The sequence below is a fragment of the Diceros bicornis genome, chromosome 5 (genome assembly GCF_020826845.1).
Source record: "Diceros bicornis minor isolate mBicDic1 chromosome 5, mDicBic1.mat.cur, whole genome shotgun sequence".
Classification (NCBI taxonomy): Eukaryota; Metazoa; Chordata; class Mammalia; order Perissodactyla; family Rhinocerotidae; genus Diceros; species Diceros bicornis.
This window is the reverse complement of record NC_080744.1, coordinates 61,288,880-61,301,802: the sequence shown is the minus strand read 5'-3', so window position 1 is coordinate 61,301,802 and position 12,923 is coordinate 61,288,880. Positions and strand designations below refer to the sequence as shown.

General features: G+C 39.4%; 2 protein-coding genes across 2 annotated transcripts in view; one reads left to right on the top strand and one right to left on the bottom strand.

The window, feature by feature from the left end:
* IQCH (IQ motif containing H) overlaps positions 1-4,095 on the bottom strand; it is a 193,694-nt gene extending 189,599 nt beyond the window's left edge. Inside the window, exon 1 of the mRNA XM_058541925.1 lies at positions 4,011-4,095. Within this exon, the coding sequence (XP_058397908.1) occupies positions 4,011-4,061 (51 nt within the window). The 5' untranslated portion in view covers positions 4,062-4,095. The remainder of the gene's footprint in view (positions 1-4,010) is intronic.
* Positions 4,096-4,297: 202 nt separating this feature from the next.
* Positions 4,298-12,923, top strand: part of AAGAB (alpha and gamma adaptin binding protein) — a 48,926-nt gene continuing 40,300 nt past the window's right edge. Inside the window, exon 1 of the mRNA XM_058541924.1 lies at positions 4,298-4,403. Coding sequence (XP_058397907.1) covers positions 4,331-4,403 — 73 coding nt within the window. The 5' untranslated portion in view covers positions 4,298-4,330. The remainder of the gene's footprint in view (positions 4,404-12,923) is intronic.

The window sequence follows — 12,923 nt, the reverse complement described above, 5'->3', positions numbered from 1 at the left end:
ATAGAATATTAACAATAAGCACTCTCTTGAAAAATCCAAACATATAAGGCACACGTTTTCATAATAAGTCAAAGAGTTTATAATTTAGAGCACTGATTTTTTTAAATTTAAAGATTTTCTCTTAAGTATATTAGACATTTTATCAAAATATTACTTTTATTATTGATTTGTACCATCTATAATGTTTCCTAAATAATAGTAAATGTTATTGCAGTTCCATTCATTTTTGAACATAGCACATATTATTGGAGACTGAATTAATGAGTAGATCATTATCCAGTCTCCCAGGATCTATGGCCCAATCCTGTTAAACTGGATCCTACCCAAACCTAGGTAAAATGGGATATCCAAAAAATCAGCTTAAATCAGGAAAACAAGGCATACCTTCTTTGCCAAACAGCAACACCCATAAAGTTCTAGTCAGAAATGGAGTAGTCCTGGTTAAAAGGACAGGTTAAAATTAATTTTTCCTTTTCTTCCAGAAGCTTAGAGTAAAAAGAAGGCTAACCTTAAAAAGACACAGAAATGTACACAAAACTAAGTAATGTTAAAGGGTAAGAGACCAGATCTAATAATAACTAAAATCTATTGAGTGTTGTACTTTATGTGTTATCCTGTATTTTAATCCTTACAAGACTTCTAAGAGGGAGTTCATATTATCTTCATTTTATGCTTGAGGGAATCTGAGGTTTAAAGTGGTTAAGTAACCTGTGCAAGGTAACATGCTGCTTAGTTGGAGGAACTATTCAAATCCAGGCAGTCTGAATCCAGATCCTTCATGCCTAGCCATTAACCAGTACATGCATAATATCTACAAATATACAAATGTAAATTTATAAACATACAAAGCTAAAGGTTGGGGAAAATTCAGTGGAAAAGGCAGGATTTAGAAAAGGGGCAAGGGAAGACTTTCTTTTTCTACCAGGATTGACGGATTGAAAAGGTTTGAGAAAATAATACTCATCTTTGGTCAGTTTCCTTTCCATCACGTGAAATAATAATAGTACTTATTGATAGCCCTGTTGTAAGGGTTAAATGAGTTAAAATATATACAGCATTTAAAACTGTGCATGATACCTGGTAAATGCCATGTTAGCTTTGCTTATTTTTCTTTGAAATTATATTAGTTTATATTTTATAATATGATCTAAAGTAATCGCTCTCAAACTTGAGTGTGCATCAGAGTCATCTGAAAGGCTTGTAAAAAAGGTCGCTGGTCCCCACTACCAGAGCTTCTGATATAGTAGGTCTGGAGCGGGGTCTGAAAATTTGCATTTCTCACAAGTTCCCAGCTGTGCTGATGGTGCTAGTCCTAGGACCACACTTGAGAACCACTGGTCTAAAGAGTTTCTTAAGGTATCTGATTGAGACCCAGACCTAATGCACTATATTAGGGTGAAGCAAGTGGAAATTTGAAACACCTCTGCTTCCTGGCAAATATATATAATACATAAATTGACAGAAACAATTTGATTGCCTAGGCTAACATTAAAGGAAGTCCACTTTACAGTAAAGAGAAATTATGTAGCTTTTGGGAAATTGGGCCAATTTAGAATCAGAGGTGGATTGAATCTCAGCTATGTATCCTACAGAAGAGAAAACTGAGGCCCAGAGAGGTGAAGTGACTAGCCCAGCTACCCACCTGGAAGAATGTCATTGCCAGGGTCAGACCTCATTCTGACTCCCCGCCAAGCGTTCTTTCTACTGGATGTACTGCTTGTTGGTAGCCTGTTTGAAGGAAGTAAACCACAGCCCCAGGTAGAAGTGGAATCACGTTGGCATGTCTGAGAGTGATGCTATATGCTCACAAATACTCAGGACTCAGTGGGAAAGTAGGGAAGGTCTTCCACATTTCTTCACACTACATATTCTACGTATTACCAGGGAGAATTTTACACTGTCTCTAGAGGTCAGCCTCGATAATCAGGTTAACATGTAGGCTCTCTTTCTCTACTCAGCCCTCCACCTAGTGTGCCCATAGTAACTCTTTTAAGCAAGTGGGAGTGCTGATCAGCATGGATATGACTATTCTTAGCTTTTCCCAAAGAGAGGTCTGGCCTTTGCCCTTGGACACTGGGAGGTGATCTCTAGGCCCCCGAGTGTCCTGCTTGATAGGAGTGTCTTTGCTTGAGGGCTTTGGCCACCAGACAGTCTAACAATGTGATTTATGATGGGGACTTTGAGCCATGCTCCCATCAGTTCCAACCTCTAGAGGAACTAGAGACTAAACGCACGTCTGACCTCTAGGATTGGCTGGATACTAAAGGTCAGCCACATGGGCAGTGCGTGATTGAGCCCCAGTAAAAACTCTGGAGACTTAAGACTCGAGTAAGCTTCCCTAGTTGGCAATACTCTGTGCATACTGTCACACATCGTGGCTGGGAGGAGGTAATGCAGTCCATGACTCCACGGGGAGAGGATGACTGGAAGCTTCGTTTGGATCCATCCGGACTCTGCCCTATGCGTCTCTTCTTGGCTGACTTTAATTTGTATCCTTTTGCTATAAAAACACTGTAATTGTAAGCATAGTGCTTTCCTGAGCTCTGTGAGTTGCTCTAGCAAATTAGCCAGTGTGAGGTGGTCACAGGCCCCCAAATTTCTAGACAGCTGGTCTGAAGTGAGGATGCCTCTGGGGACGCCTGAACTTGTGCCTAGTGTCAAAGGGAGGACAGTCTTGTGGAGCCTGTTCTCTCAGACTTTGCAGTTTGGCTAAACTCATTCTAGGGTGATGGTGAAAGAGAGGATAATAAAAGGTGACGTAAGAAGATTTGGGTATGATTCATAATAGGGAAATCTATGAAACTGGTGAGTTTAGGGGTTTGTATTTTGGAAAAGGTGAATTTAAAGAAGTCTCTCCCAGATGGGAGGTAAGAGACCAAAATCCTGGCAGGAAGAAAAATTAGACCCATTGCAGATCTAAGTGAGAGTCCTGAGAGGGTGACAGGCAAATTATTTCAAGCCTTAGTCAAATGGAGCTAAATATAAAAGTTAAAAGTGATGATATGTGGAAACGTTTTAAAGCTACCACATGTAAATGTGAAAAAACAACAAAATGCTTTTACCATTTTGGAAAAATCTGAGTCTAACTGTCACAAACTGAGTTGTACTGGAGAAGTTAAGACTTTCTTAATATTTTCCCCCTCAGATTAGAAAAAATTATTTCCCTGAGTTTTTAAATTTGTCACATTTCCATACTCAAAACTTTAACTTGATTTGCAATCCGTTCATTCTCTTTAATATATTTTCCTATGTGTGTGTTCCCAAGCAAGGGACTTCTATTTTATTTATTTTTATTGAGATATAATTGACATATATTAGTTTCAGGTATACAACATAACGATTCAATATTTGTATATATTGCTAAATGATCATCACAATAAGTCTAGTTAACATCCATCACCACACATAATTACAATTTCTTTCTTCTTGTGATGAGAACTTTTAAGATTTACTCTCTTGGTAACTTCCAAATATAAAATACAGTATTTTAACTATAGTCATCATGCTGTACATTACATCCCCAAGACTCATTTATTTGCAAGGGACTTTTAGATCCAAAAAATTTGGGTGCTTAAGAAAAGCAGTTCACATATTTCAACTTCTCCCCAAATTTCTTATCACCTCCTCAATGTGGCTAATTTGTATCTCTCTCACATCATGGGGTCAAATTTTTCACAACATAACATTTTACCATGGTGCCTCAGAGTAAAGGTGGATTTTTCGAAGTAAAGGTTCGGGTGTGAGGTGTATGGTTTTGAAGTTATACCAGAGGCAGAGTGGTCGTGCTTCTGGAGCGCAACCTCCAGAGTAAGGCACCAGAGGCGTGTTAGGTTCGTGGACTAGATCTGGGTTGGCATATTGGGGGAGTTCTCTGAGGGGCAGTGCCCCTCGCGCGAAAGAGGCAGTCGGGGGGAGGCGCTCCAAATGGGTGGACGCAAGTGGATTGGCGCCGCTGCGCCTCGCTTGGAAGTGTCTTAGCTGGGCAGGGCCAGGAAAGGCTCATTTCCCACCTGGATTAAGATGGATCCGATGGGGTCGTAGATTTCACTCCCCTGTGCCATGGCTAAGGAGGATAAGGGCTACCTCCCGCGGAAGACGCAGTCTCCAGCCGCGGAAACCAACTGCGGAGGGTGCTTGTCTCCATGGCAACACCACGCGCAGCCCGGCCTGTTCTACGCCGGGAGCGGAAGAGGGGGTGAGGGAGGAGTCAGGGCAGCCGGTCCGTTCCGAGAACGCGCCCTTCCTGGCGTGTCTCCCCCGCGCGCCGGCGGCCGTGGTGCAGCCCAAGGCGGAAGCGGCTGCCGCACGGAACCGGCTTGGGAGCGGGGCTATGGCTGCAGGTGTCCCCTGTGCGCTCGTCACCAGCTGCTCTTCCACCTTCACCGGGGACCGGCTGGTGCAACGTGAGTAGCGAGGCTCCCGGGCTGACCTCCACGCCCCACCCCCCGAGCCTCGGCGGACGACAGCCTCAGCACCATGGCTTCCCTCTGGGCCTCTGTCCCTGCCGTGGGCCTTGGGCTGTCCCTCCACTTGGCGGTGGCCGGTGGTTCCTCGAGAGTGCCCCTCAGACTCGGTCGGGGTGCCCAGTTCCCCTTGGCGTCTACTCCTAGCTCTTACCCTCGTTGCTTTTCTGCCTGCCTGGTCCTCTGTTGCGTTTCTTCCAGCTTTTTCTGTAAAATGGTACTAATCCCTGCCCCGCCCAGCCCTCGGGTTGTTGCGGGGATCCTTTGAGATGAACCAAAAGGCGCTCTGGAAATGGTACCGAGTTACGCGAGTGTAGGGCGCAGGAATTGTGGTTTTCGTTGCTGTCCCTGCTCCTGAGGTAGAGAGTATGTTTCCTTTGGGCTACCGCTTGATGTATATAAGACTTGTTAGCTTGTCCCCTCCACTCTAGTATTCACTGCCTTGCCTGCCTTCTAGGGCGTAGGCTCTCCGCCAGCATTAGTTTTTGGGCAATACTGGGCCCAGTCCCTTTGCCTCTGGACCTTCACAGTGGCTGCCAAACTAAGTAACTCTTGAAAGAAACCATGGGCGAGGAGACCAGTGTTGTAGAGAGAGCACGGGGCTGGATCACAGGCTCAGCTCTTCCTTTAAAGGACTCAGTGAGGTTGATTATAACGCGGGACTCCTGTTTTAAATGTGTGGCTTCGAGTCAAAGCCGGGACTCTCAGCTGTAAGATAGTGAGCAACTTAACCTCTGCCTTTCAGTTTTCTTATCTGTAAAATGGTGATAATTTTAACAGGATCGGTGTGCTTAACCCGGCGGCTGGCACATAGTAAACATTCGATAAGTGGTAGATACACCTTCTCTCTCGCGCCCTCAGTTTCCCGAACCTTAAAATGGGGCATATGAACCTATCTCACAAGATTGTTTGAAGGACAAGTGATACGACATTTTGAAAGCACTTTGTAAACTGTAAAGCATCCTACAACTATAATTTTTTTTCTGTACCTGTCAAATGACAGAATTAGGTAGGATGTTCCTCCGGTACAAATATTCTGTAACTTAGTTATCATTTGTGCTCACTTAAAAAGTTCCTTGGGAGGGTAAAAGTTTAGTTATAGCACTTACTAAATGGTAACTAACTGCTCTAATTCTGCCGTTTCTTTACCTCTAAGCAATGCTCCTTCCCATTTATTTCCTTTCTTTTTAAAAATTGTTTCATTGTAAATGTCGTGCATACTCATTAAGTAAGATTTAGCATATGAAGAAAAGAAAATGTCAGCCATGATCTCATCACCCAAGCACAAGTACTGTTGACATTTCTGTGGATTTCCTTCCAGTCTTTTTTCGAATGCATAGGTTTAAAAAAAATAGTAATTACATTTCATATATAATTTTTATCCTGATATTTTATATATAATTTTTTACATTTTATATATATTATATTTTTAATTAAAAATTTAAATACTTTTAAGTATAAAAATATATGTAAAGTTATATATTTATAAGTAATACAATATATAATTTATATAAATATATAAAATCTTTTAAATGTTTTATATAAATATATAAAATCTATTTTTAATATTTTATATATAGTATTTCATATATAATTTATACCTTGATATTTTTCAATTAACATTACCTCATAAATTAGTTTCCATCATATGTTACATCTAGTGAACATATCAGAATTTGCTCAAGATTCTTAAGATTCTTGGTGTATTTAACTTTGCAAAAGAATTATATGCATTTGGATTTCCATTACTGATATATAAAAGTCCTTTCAAAGCCAGTATCTGAAATGTCAAGTATTCTGATGGCTATGGTACTCTATCATGTGCTTCAGGGTTCAGAATTGGCAGAAAAGAGCTGATTGAAAGAGCTGATTCCCTCTAGTTGGCGAATAGTAACATGGTACTTCTTTAAAGTACATTAGCATTGTTACTGCACAAAAATGGGGTTCTCCTACCCAGCGCGCATAAACGAGCCAGTTAATTACGGCATCAGCTTTTGCGAAAAGAGATCAGCTTTAATCTGCAAGATCGATCTGTAGGGAGACGGGGCATGTGCCCTCAGATCTGTCTCCCCAATTCAGGATTTGGGGCAAAATTTAAGAGGTTAGGGAGAACAGGCTGGCATGTGGAAATGCTGGCGGGATAGGTTTTGATTGGTGGGCTTCAAGCATTTATGATAAGCTTCTAAACATTTATGATGAGGTTCTGAACTTTCATGGTAAGATTTTAAACATGTATAGTAAGGTGGGGAAGGAATTTTAACACTGGATCTTCCTGAATGACAGACTCCTCACTTCTAACGAGTCCAACTTTTAAGTTCTGGTCATGCCTCGGTCCTTTGGTTCTATGGGGAGGAGAATCTTTGGTTTTGTGGTCATTTCAGGTCAAGATTTCTTCTTCTGCACATGCTCTGGCCACGTGACTTTGCAAACTTTCTTAATTACTCTGTTAATAAGATGGGGTCCGTTGAACTGGTCCTGGAGTGCCTGTGGTTCCAGTATCACTGGGGGTAAAATTATTTCTGTAAAATAATCCACTTTATTTCTGTATGTAAAATGCTTCTTAGATAACTCAAAAGCCGACTTCCAGTTAGAATTAGATGACCTTTGTGATTCCATTAATGTTATATAGTGAAAAATAAAATAAGACTGGCTAGTGAAGTAAGGAAAAGTGAACTATAAAAGAGGGCTTTATCATTTCTTCCCAGGTTAATGAGTAGGGTAATGGTGGATAGCATTAGAATGCAGTATTTGCTGAGCAGTCATTCTGTTTTACCATAATTAAGGGTTGAATTAAATTAATCACACATTGAGCCTAATTTTGGCCTAAGAGATGGAGACTACTATAATGAATGAATTTTGTCAGGTGTTTGGTGATATTAGGCCATAGTATGATTTTGGATTGAATCTGATCTACCTTTTTGGGAAGGTTTGGTTTCATTCCATGCATCAGGAAGAGGAACCTTTAGGGTTTCTCCAGTTTCTCTTTCCTTCGACGTCTGATCTATTTTACTGCTTTTAACCAACAGTGGGAGATATCTCATAACCAGATAACCAAGTTTGTTATCAATATACATGAAATAAAAGTCAATAAGCTTCTATATGGATAAAGTGTATGCATGGACTTCGTAGGAATCTTTTTTACATTTTTTCACTCAAAGGCCTTATTTGGAGTATTCTGGGTGGATGTCTGACATCAGATAAAAGGGCTTTACAGACTTACAGTGTAGATTTGTAAAGGAAAATGAAGGCTAGGATGCTTGAGGGACTTGTGCAAGGTTGTATACAGTGTGAGAGCAGGTGTCTGTACTCCGAGGCCAGATCTCTTTCTACCTCATATATGTAATATAATATACATATTATATTAACATTTTACTTTTATTCTGAAAAAGTATATTCTGATATTAAGCACAGAGCTAGTCTCTGCTGGTTACTGTAGCTAAAATGATGACTAAGGTACTATTCCTGCCCTCAAGAGGGATGTAGTGAAAGTGTGTGCTCCACCTGTGAAAATATAAAAATGTAGAAACCTAAGTTTTAACATCTTACTCTACTTTCCTAGAAGAAACTTTAGATAGAAAAGTCCCTGGAGACTTGTTTGGTTTTAAAGTATGTAATGCCAACTCAGCAACTATAAGCCTATAAGCAACTATAAGTTTCAGGTTCTACATCTGAACATTTGGAGCAAAATTCTTTTTTTTAGTGAAATATGGGAGTTTGGAGATCTTATAATCATAACAAGCATTTGTATATATATCAGTACTCTTCCCAAACGTGTTTTCACGTCGTTTGATTTGGTTCTTGTATCCCTGTGAAGTCATGAAATCAGGTTGTCTCCACTTTTTAATAAAGGAAGAAGCTGTGGCTTGGAAATATTAGGTGACTTGCCCAAAGTGGTCGAGTAGAAAGTGCTGGAGCATCTGTTCACATTCAGGATTTGTATGCATGCAGTGTGTGAATGAAGTGTGTTGGCATTCCTTAGCAATCAGAACTATTTAAATTGAAAGTGGTAGCATTGGTGTAAGACTAACCCTAAAAGGTTTTAAAACATACTTACATTTCTGTTTAGGATGGTTGAAGTCTTAATTCTGAGAGAAAGAAAAAGAAAAATCCTTGCCCAGAGGACCTGGATTTAAAAAAGAGCATTATGCATGCCTGATAGTCTTTAACAATGTCTGGATTTTTCGCAATTGAGTGAACTCAAAGTAGAGCCATTATTTATTAGTCGCTCCTACTATAGAGGATTAACATTAAAAATAGAAGTTGTTCCAGATCACCACTAACATCCCTTCTAGATGTGAAATTCTGTGTTATCGTGTGACTTATTATGTTAGATTATATAATGCTTCTTAGCTCTGGCATTCTTTATTTTTTTTTCCGTGTTTAAATTTTGAAAACTGAAGAATCAAGCCCCATTTTATTTATTTATTTTTTTTTTTTAAGATTTTATTTATTTTTTTCTCCCCAAAGCCCCAGTAGATAGTTGTATGTCATAGCTGCACATCCTTTTAGTTGCTGTATGTGGGACTCGGCCTCAGGATGGACGGAGAAGTGGTGCCTCGGTGCACGCCCGGGATCCGAACCCGGGCCGCCAGCATCAGAGCGCGCGCACTTAACCACCAAGCCACGGGGCCGGCCCTCAAGCCCCATTTTAAAGTTGCAGTGGACACTCCACTTGTAGACAATTTGTCTTTTTCGTTTGGAATTCAGGTGCATTTATTTACCCATAGAAATAATCCTCTGGTCCTCAGGTTTCTAAAACGGCAGAACCAGATGCCTCAATTGAATGACGGGTAGACTAAGCTTTGGGGAATCACAGAGGCAAAGCCAGCCATCATTTATGATGTTGCTTCTTTGGAAAACATTCATTCTTCTGCAAGACTGAGAGTTTGTTTCTAGGTCTTTCAGACTCCTATACTTACAAAAGGATCTTAAAGTAATTTACTAAGGAGAACATTCTGATTTCAAAGGTAGGGGCTGTTGTACAGCTTAGCTGACCACTGTCTAGCAACAGAATAGGGATAAGAGCTTGGGTCTTCTAATTTGCATTTTTCTGTAGCTGCTTGAGGTGTTCTGAGTGGAGCCTTTTGGTTTACTCTGGGAATAAGTAATAATTTTTGCTTCAGCAAAGTTGCTTATTTTGTTGTGGTAGAACTCTGCCTCTGATTGGATTGTATATTTCCATGTCTTTATTTTCTTCAAAGGAGGAAAGATGGCGCCAGCAAGAGCTGTCACAAGGGCCTAGAGTTGTCATCACAGGGTGATTCAGTAGGTGGTCAGCCGAAAGCAGTGATTTCAGCTGGTAATGGGGGTGGGGGGACTTGGATTTACTTTTAGCTATGATACTTAATATATTTTAAAAACTTCAATTAACATTTAAAGAAGGCTTAAGATTTTTATCTTTATTAAAAGAGGGATCTTAAGTCATCAACCTAAGGAAGAGGGAAAGGTTAAATACAAGTTCATATTCTGTCCAGACCCAAAGGGACTTTCGAAATACATCCATGTTATCTTCCATTGCGGGCGGACAAGCCCGTGTGTGTGTATGAGTGTGTGTGTGAGAAATTAAAGCTCAAAGAAGTTGTGATTTTCTAAGGTTGTTCAGCTCATAAAATTTGGGAAGACAAGATTCAATTCTAGTTCTTTCTTACGTGTGAAATATGCTGAGCTTCTTGGCAACCAGAACTGCGTGTATTCAAGGTGGAGGTAGGGATGGGAGAAATTATAGCAGAAGATTTTACTACTAAAATGAGAACTTTTATGGCTCATAATAAATAAGTTTACACTTTTTCTTTCATAGTAATTGGAGCCTTAGTAGATGAACTATGGTAAGTTAAATAATAAATGGAAACACCTCTCTTGGTGCCCAGTTTGTTTCCTTACTTGTGGAGTAGAGAATTTGACTTTTTGTGTGACGTTTTAGACTAATCCCTTAGATATTGTTGATGAGTAAAATGATTATAAGGTGTTTGTCTTCCTAGTAAGTGGCATTCCAATAAATGGGGGTGGAGAGTAGGAAAAGAAACACCAGTGGGAATAGTATTACGCATCAGCCCATGTTGTACAAACCGTTTATGATACAGAGAGTGTTGTATCATCCTGGAAGATTCTGAGCATGTCTGGACTCAGACCTCTATTTCAGGGCCATATAACTGCTTGTTTTTGTGTAGCAAAAGGTAAAAACATCTAGAAAGTATGCAGTGTTCATTTGGTTTAAACAACTTGCTGCCTTTTGCCCTGTGTAATTCCTCAACAAATAATGACACTCAATAAATAACGAAATCTGATATAAAACCATTTTTTAAAAAAGGTTAAAGTATGAAAATTGTTTTAAATATATCTGGCAAGATTGATAATCTGAACACAATGTTGTATTTATGTTGGAACCAGTGCACACAGATACTGCAAACACATCTCTAATAATTACTTATCCGGGAAGCAAGATTGACGTAGGTTAAGACAAAGAGGATGGTTGTGAAACTCTTAAAGAGCCTTTCTGGTGTTTTAGGTTCAGTAACAAATAACCTAGGGTTTAATTTTCCACACAGACCTGAAGCTGGTTCTACGCAGAGGTGAGGAAAAGTATTATCATGCTTGGATCAAAATCAGTGTGCTGAGAGCTGGAAAATGTGTGCTCATTTGGTAATAAACAGCACTGTTATGCTGACACAAGAGAATAGCCATTCTGTCTGAATTCTGCTGGGGTTGTTCGGGGTTTTTGTGGGGGAAAAAATTTGTGAATTGAGCACTCAGTTCTGCCCTCTTCTAGCTATTTGACTTTAAGCAAGTTAACTTTTCATTCCATAAATATTAACCAAATATCTTTACATGTGCCGTCATGGTTCTAAGTATCTAAAACATGTGCCTCAGTCACCTGCCTTACATATCAGTAAAATCAGGGCATTATCTTCCAGCTTCCATGATTTTTTTTTTTGGTGAGGAAGATTGGCCCTGAGCTAACATATGTTGCTGATCTTCCTCTTTTTGCTTGAGGAAGATTGGCCCTGAGCTAACATCTGTGCCAGTCTTCCTCTATTTTGTATGTGGGATGCAACCACAGCGTGGCTTGATGAGTGGTACATAGGTCCACGCCCAGGATTCGAACCTGTGAACCCCAGGCGGCTGAAGCGGAGCACATGAACTTAACCATTATGCCACCGGGCCGGCCCCTCCATGATTTTTGTAGCAGCTTTATTGAGGTGTAATTTAAATGCCATAACATCTACCTGTTTTAAGTGTAGAACATTTCTATCATCCTAGAAGGAAACCTTGTGCTTATTTCTAGTCACTCTCCATTCCTACCGCCAGTTCTAAGCAATCACTAATGTACATTCTGTCTTTTTTGCCTTTTCTGGACATTTTATATAAAAGAAATTATGTAATAGGAGGCCTCTTGTGTCTCACTTCTTTTACTTAGCTTAATGTTTTTGAGATTCACCGTGTTGTAGCATGTACTTCATATTCCATTGTATGGATAGACCACATTTTGTTTATCCATTCATTAGTTGATAGACATTTGAGTTGTTTCTACTTTTTGCCTGTCATGAATGATGCTGTTATGGACATTCTAAGAAACTATTGTACTATTTTAAGAAACTGTTAAACTGTTTTCCAGAGTGGCTGTACCATTTTACATTCCCAAAAGCAATGTATGAGGGTTCCAATTTCTCCACATTTTTGACAACACGTCTGTATTTTTGATTATAGCAATTCTAGTGGGTGTGAGGCAGTATCTCATTGTGGTTTTAATTTGCATTTCCTTAATAACTAATGATGTTGAGAATCTTTCCATATGCATATAGTCCATTCATATATCTTCTTTGGTGAAATGTCTATTCAAATCTTTTGCCCATTATTAAATTGGGTTTTTTGTTTTCTTATTAATGATTTATAAGAGTACTTTATATATTCTGATTACAATTTCCTTATCACATATATAATTTGCAAGTATTTTCTCCTATTCTGTGGCTTGTCTTTTGGTTTTCTTGATGGTATCTTTTGAAATGTACAAGTTTTAATTTTGATGTAGCCCAATTTATCAATGTTTTCTTTTTTCGTGATTTCGTGGCCATATGTTGCCCAATCGTGATTTCATCCTTCTTGAAGGACCTTTTGGATACTGGGATGTTGGATCTGTTAGCTCTGTGATGTTTTCTAGTGGACCAAACTTATTTCTAATATTTGAATACAGGGGCTGCAGAGTAAATGTTCCTTATTAAACTTACTCTCTTTTGGAAAATTCATCTCAGACCTGTTTACCTTCTTTCACAGTAAGTTGGCATCTGCTGCAGATACTATTATCATCCTGAGCAGACTCGGACATTTTTTTGTAAGGTTTTATTATAAACTCGATGCTGATTTGTTTGGAAAAATTACCATTTAAATATAAAAATTATTTTTGTCTCATAATTTTCCTGTTTAGGCTTATATATTCTTTTTTCCAGAAAACCAGCATTCATAAAT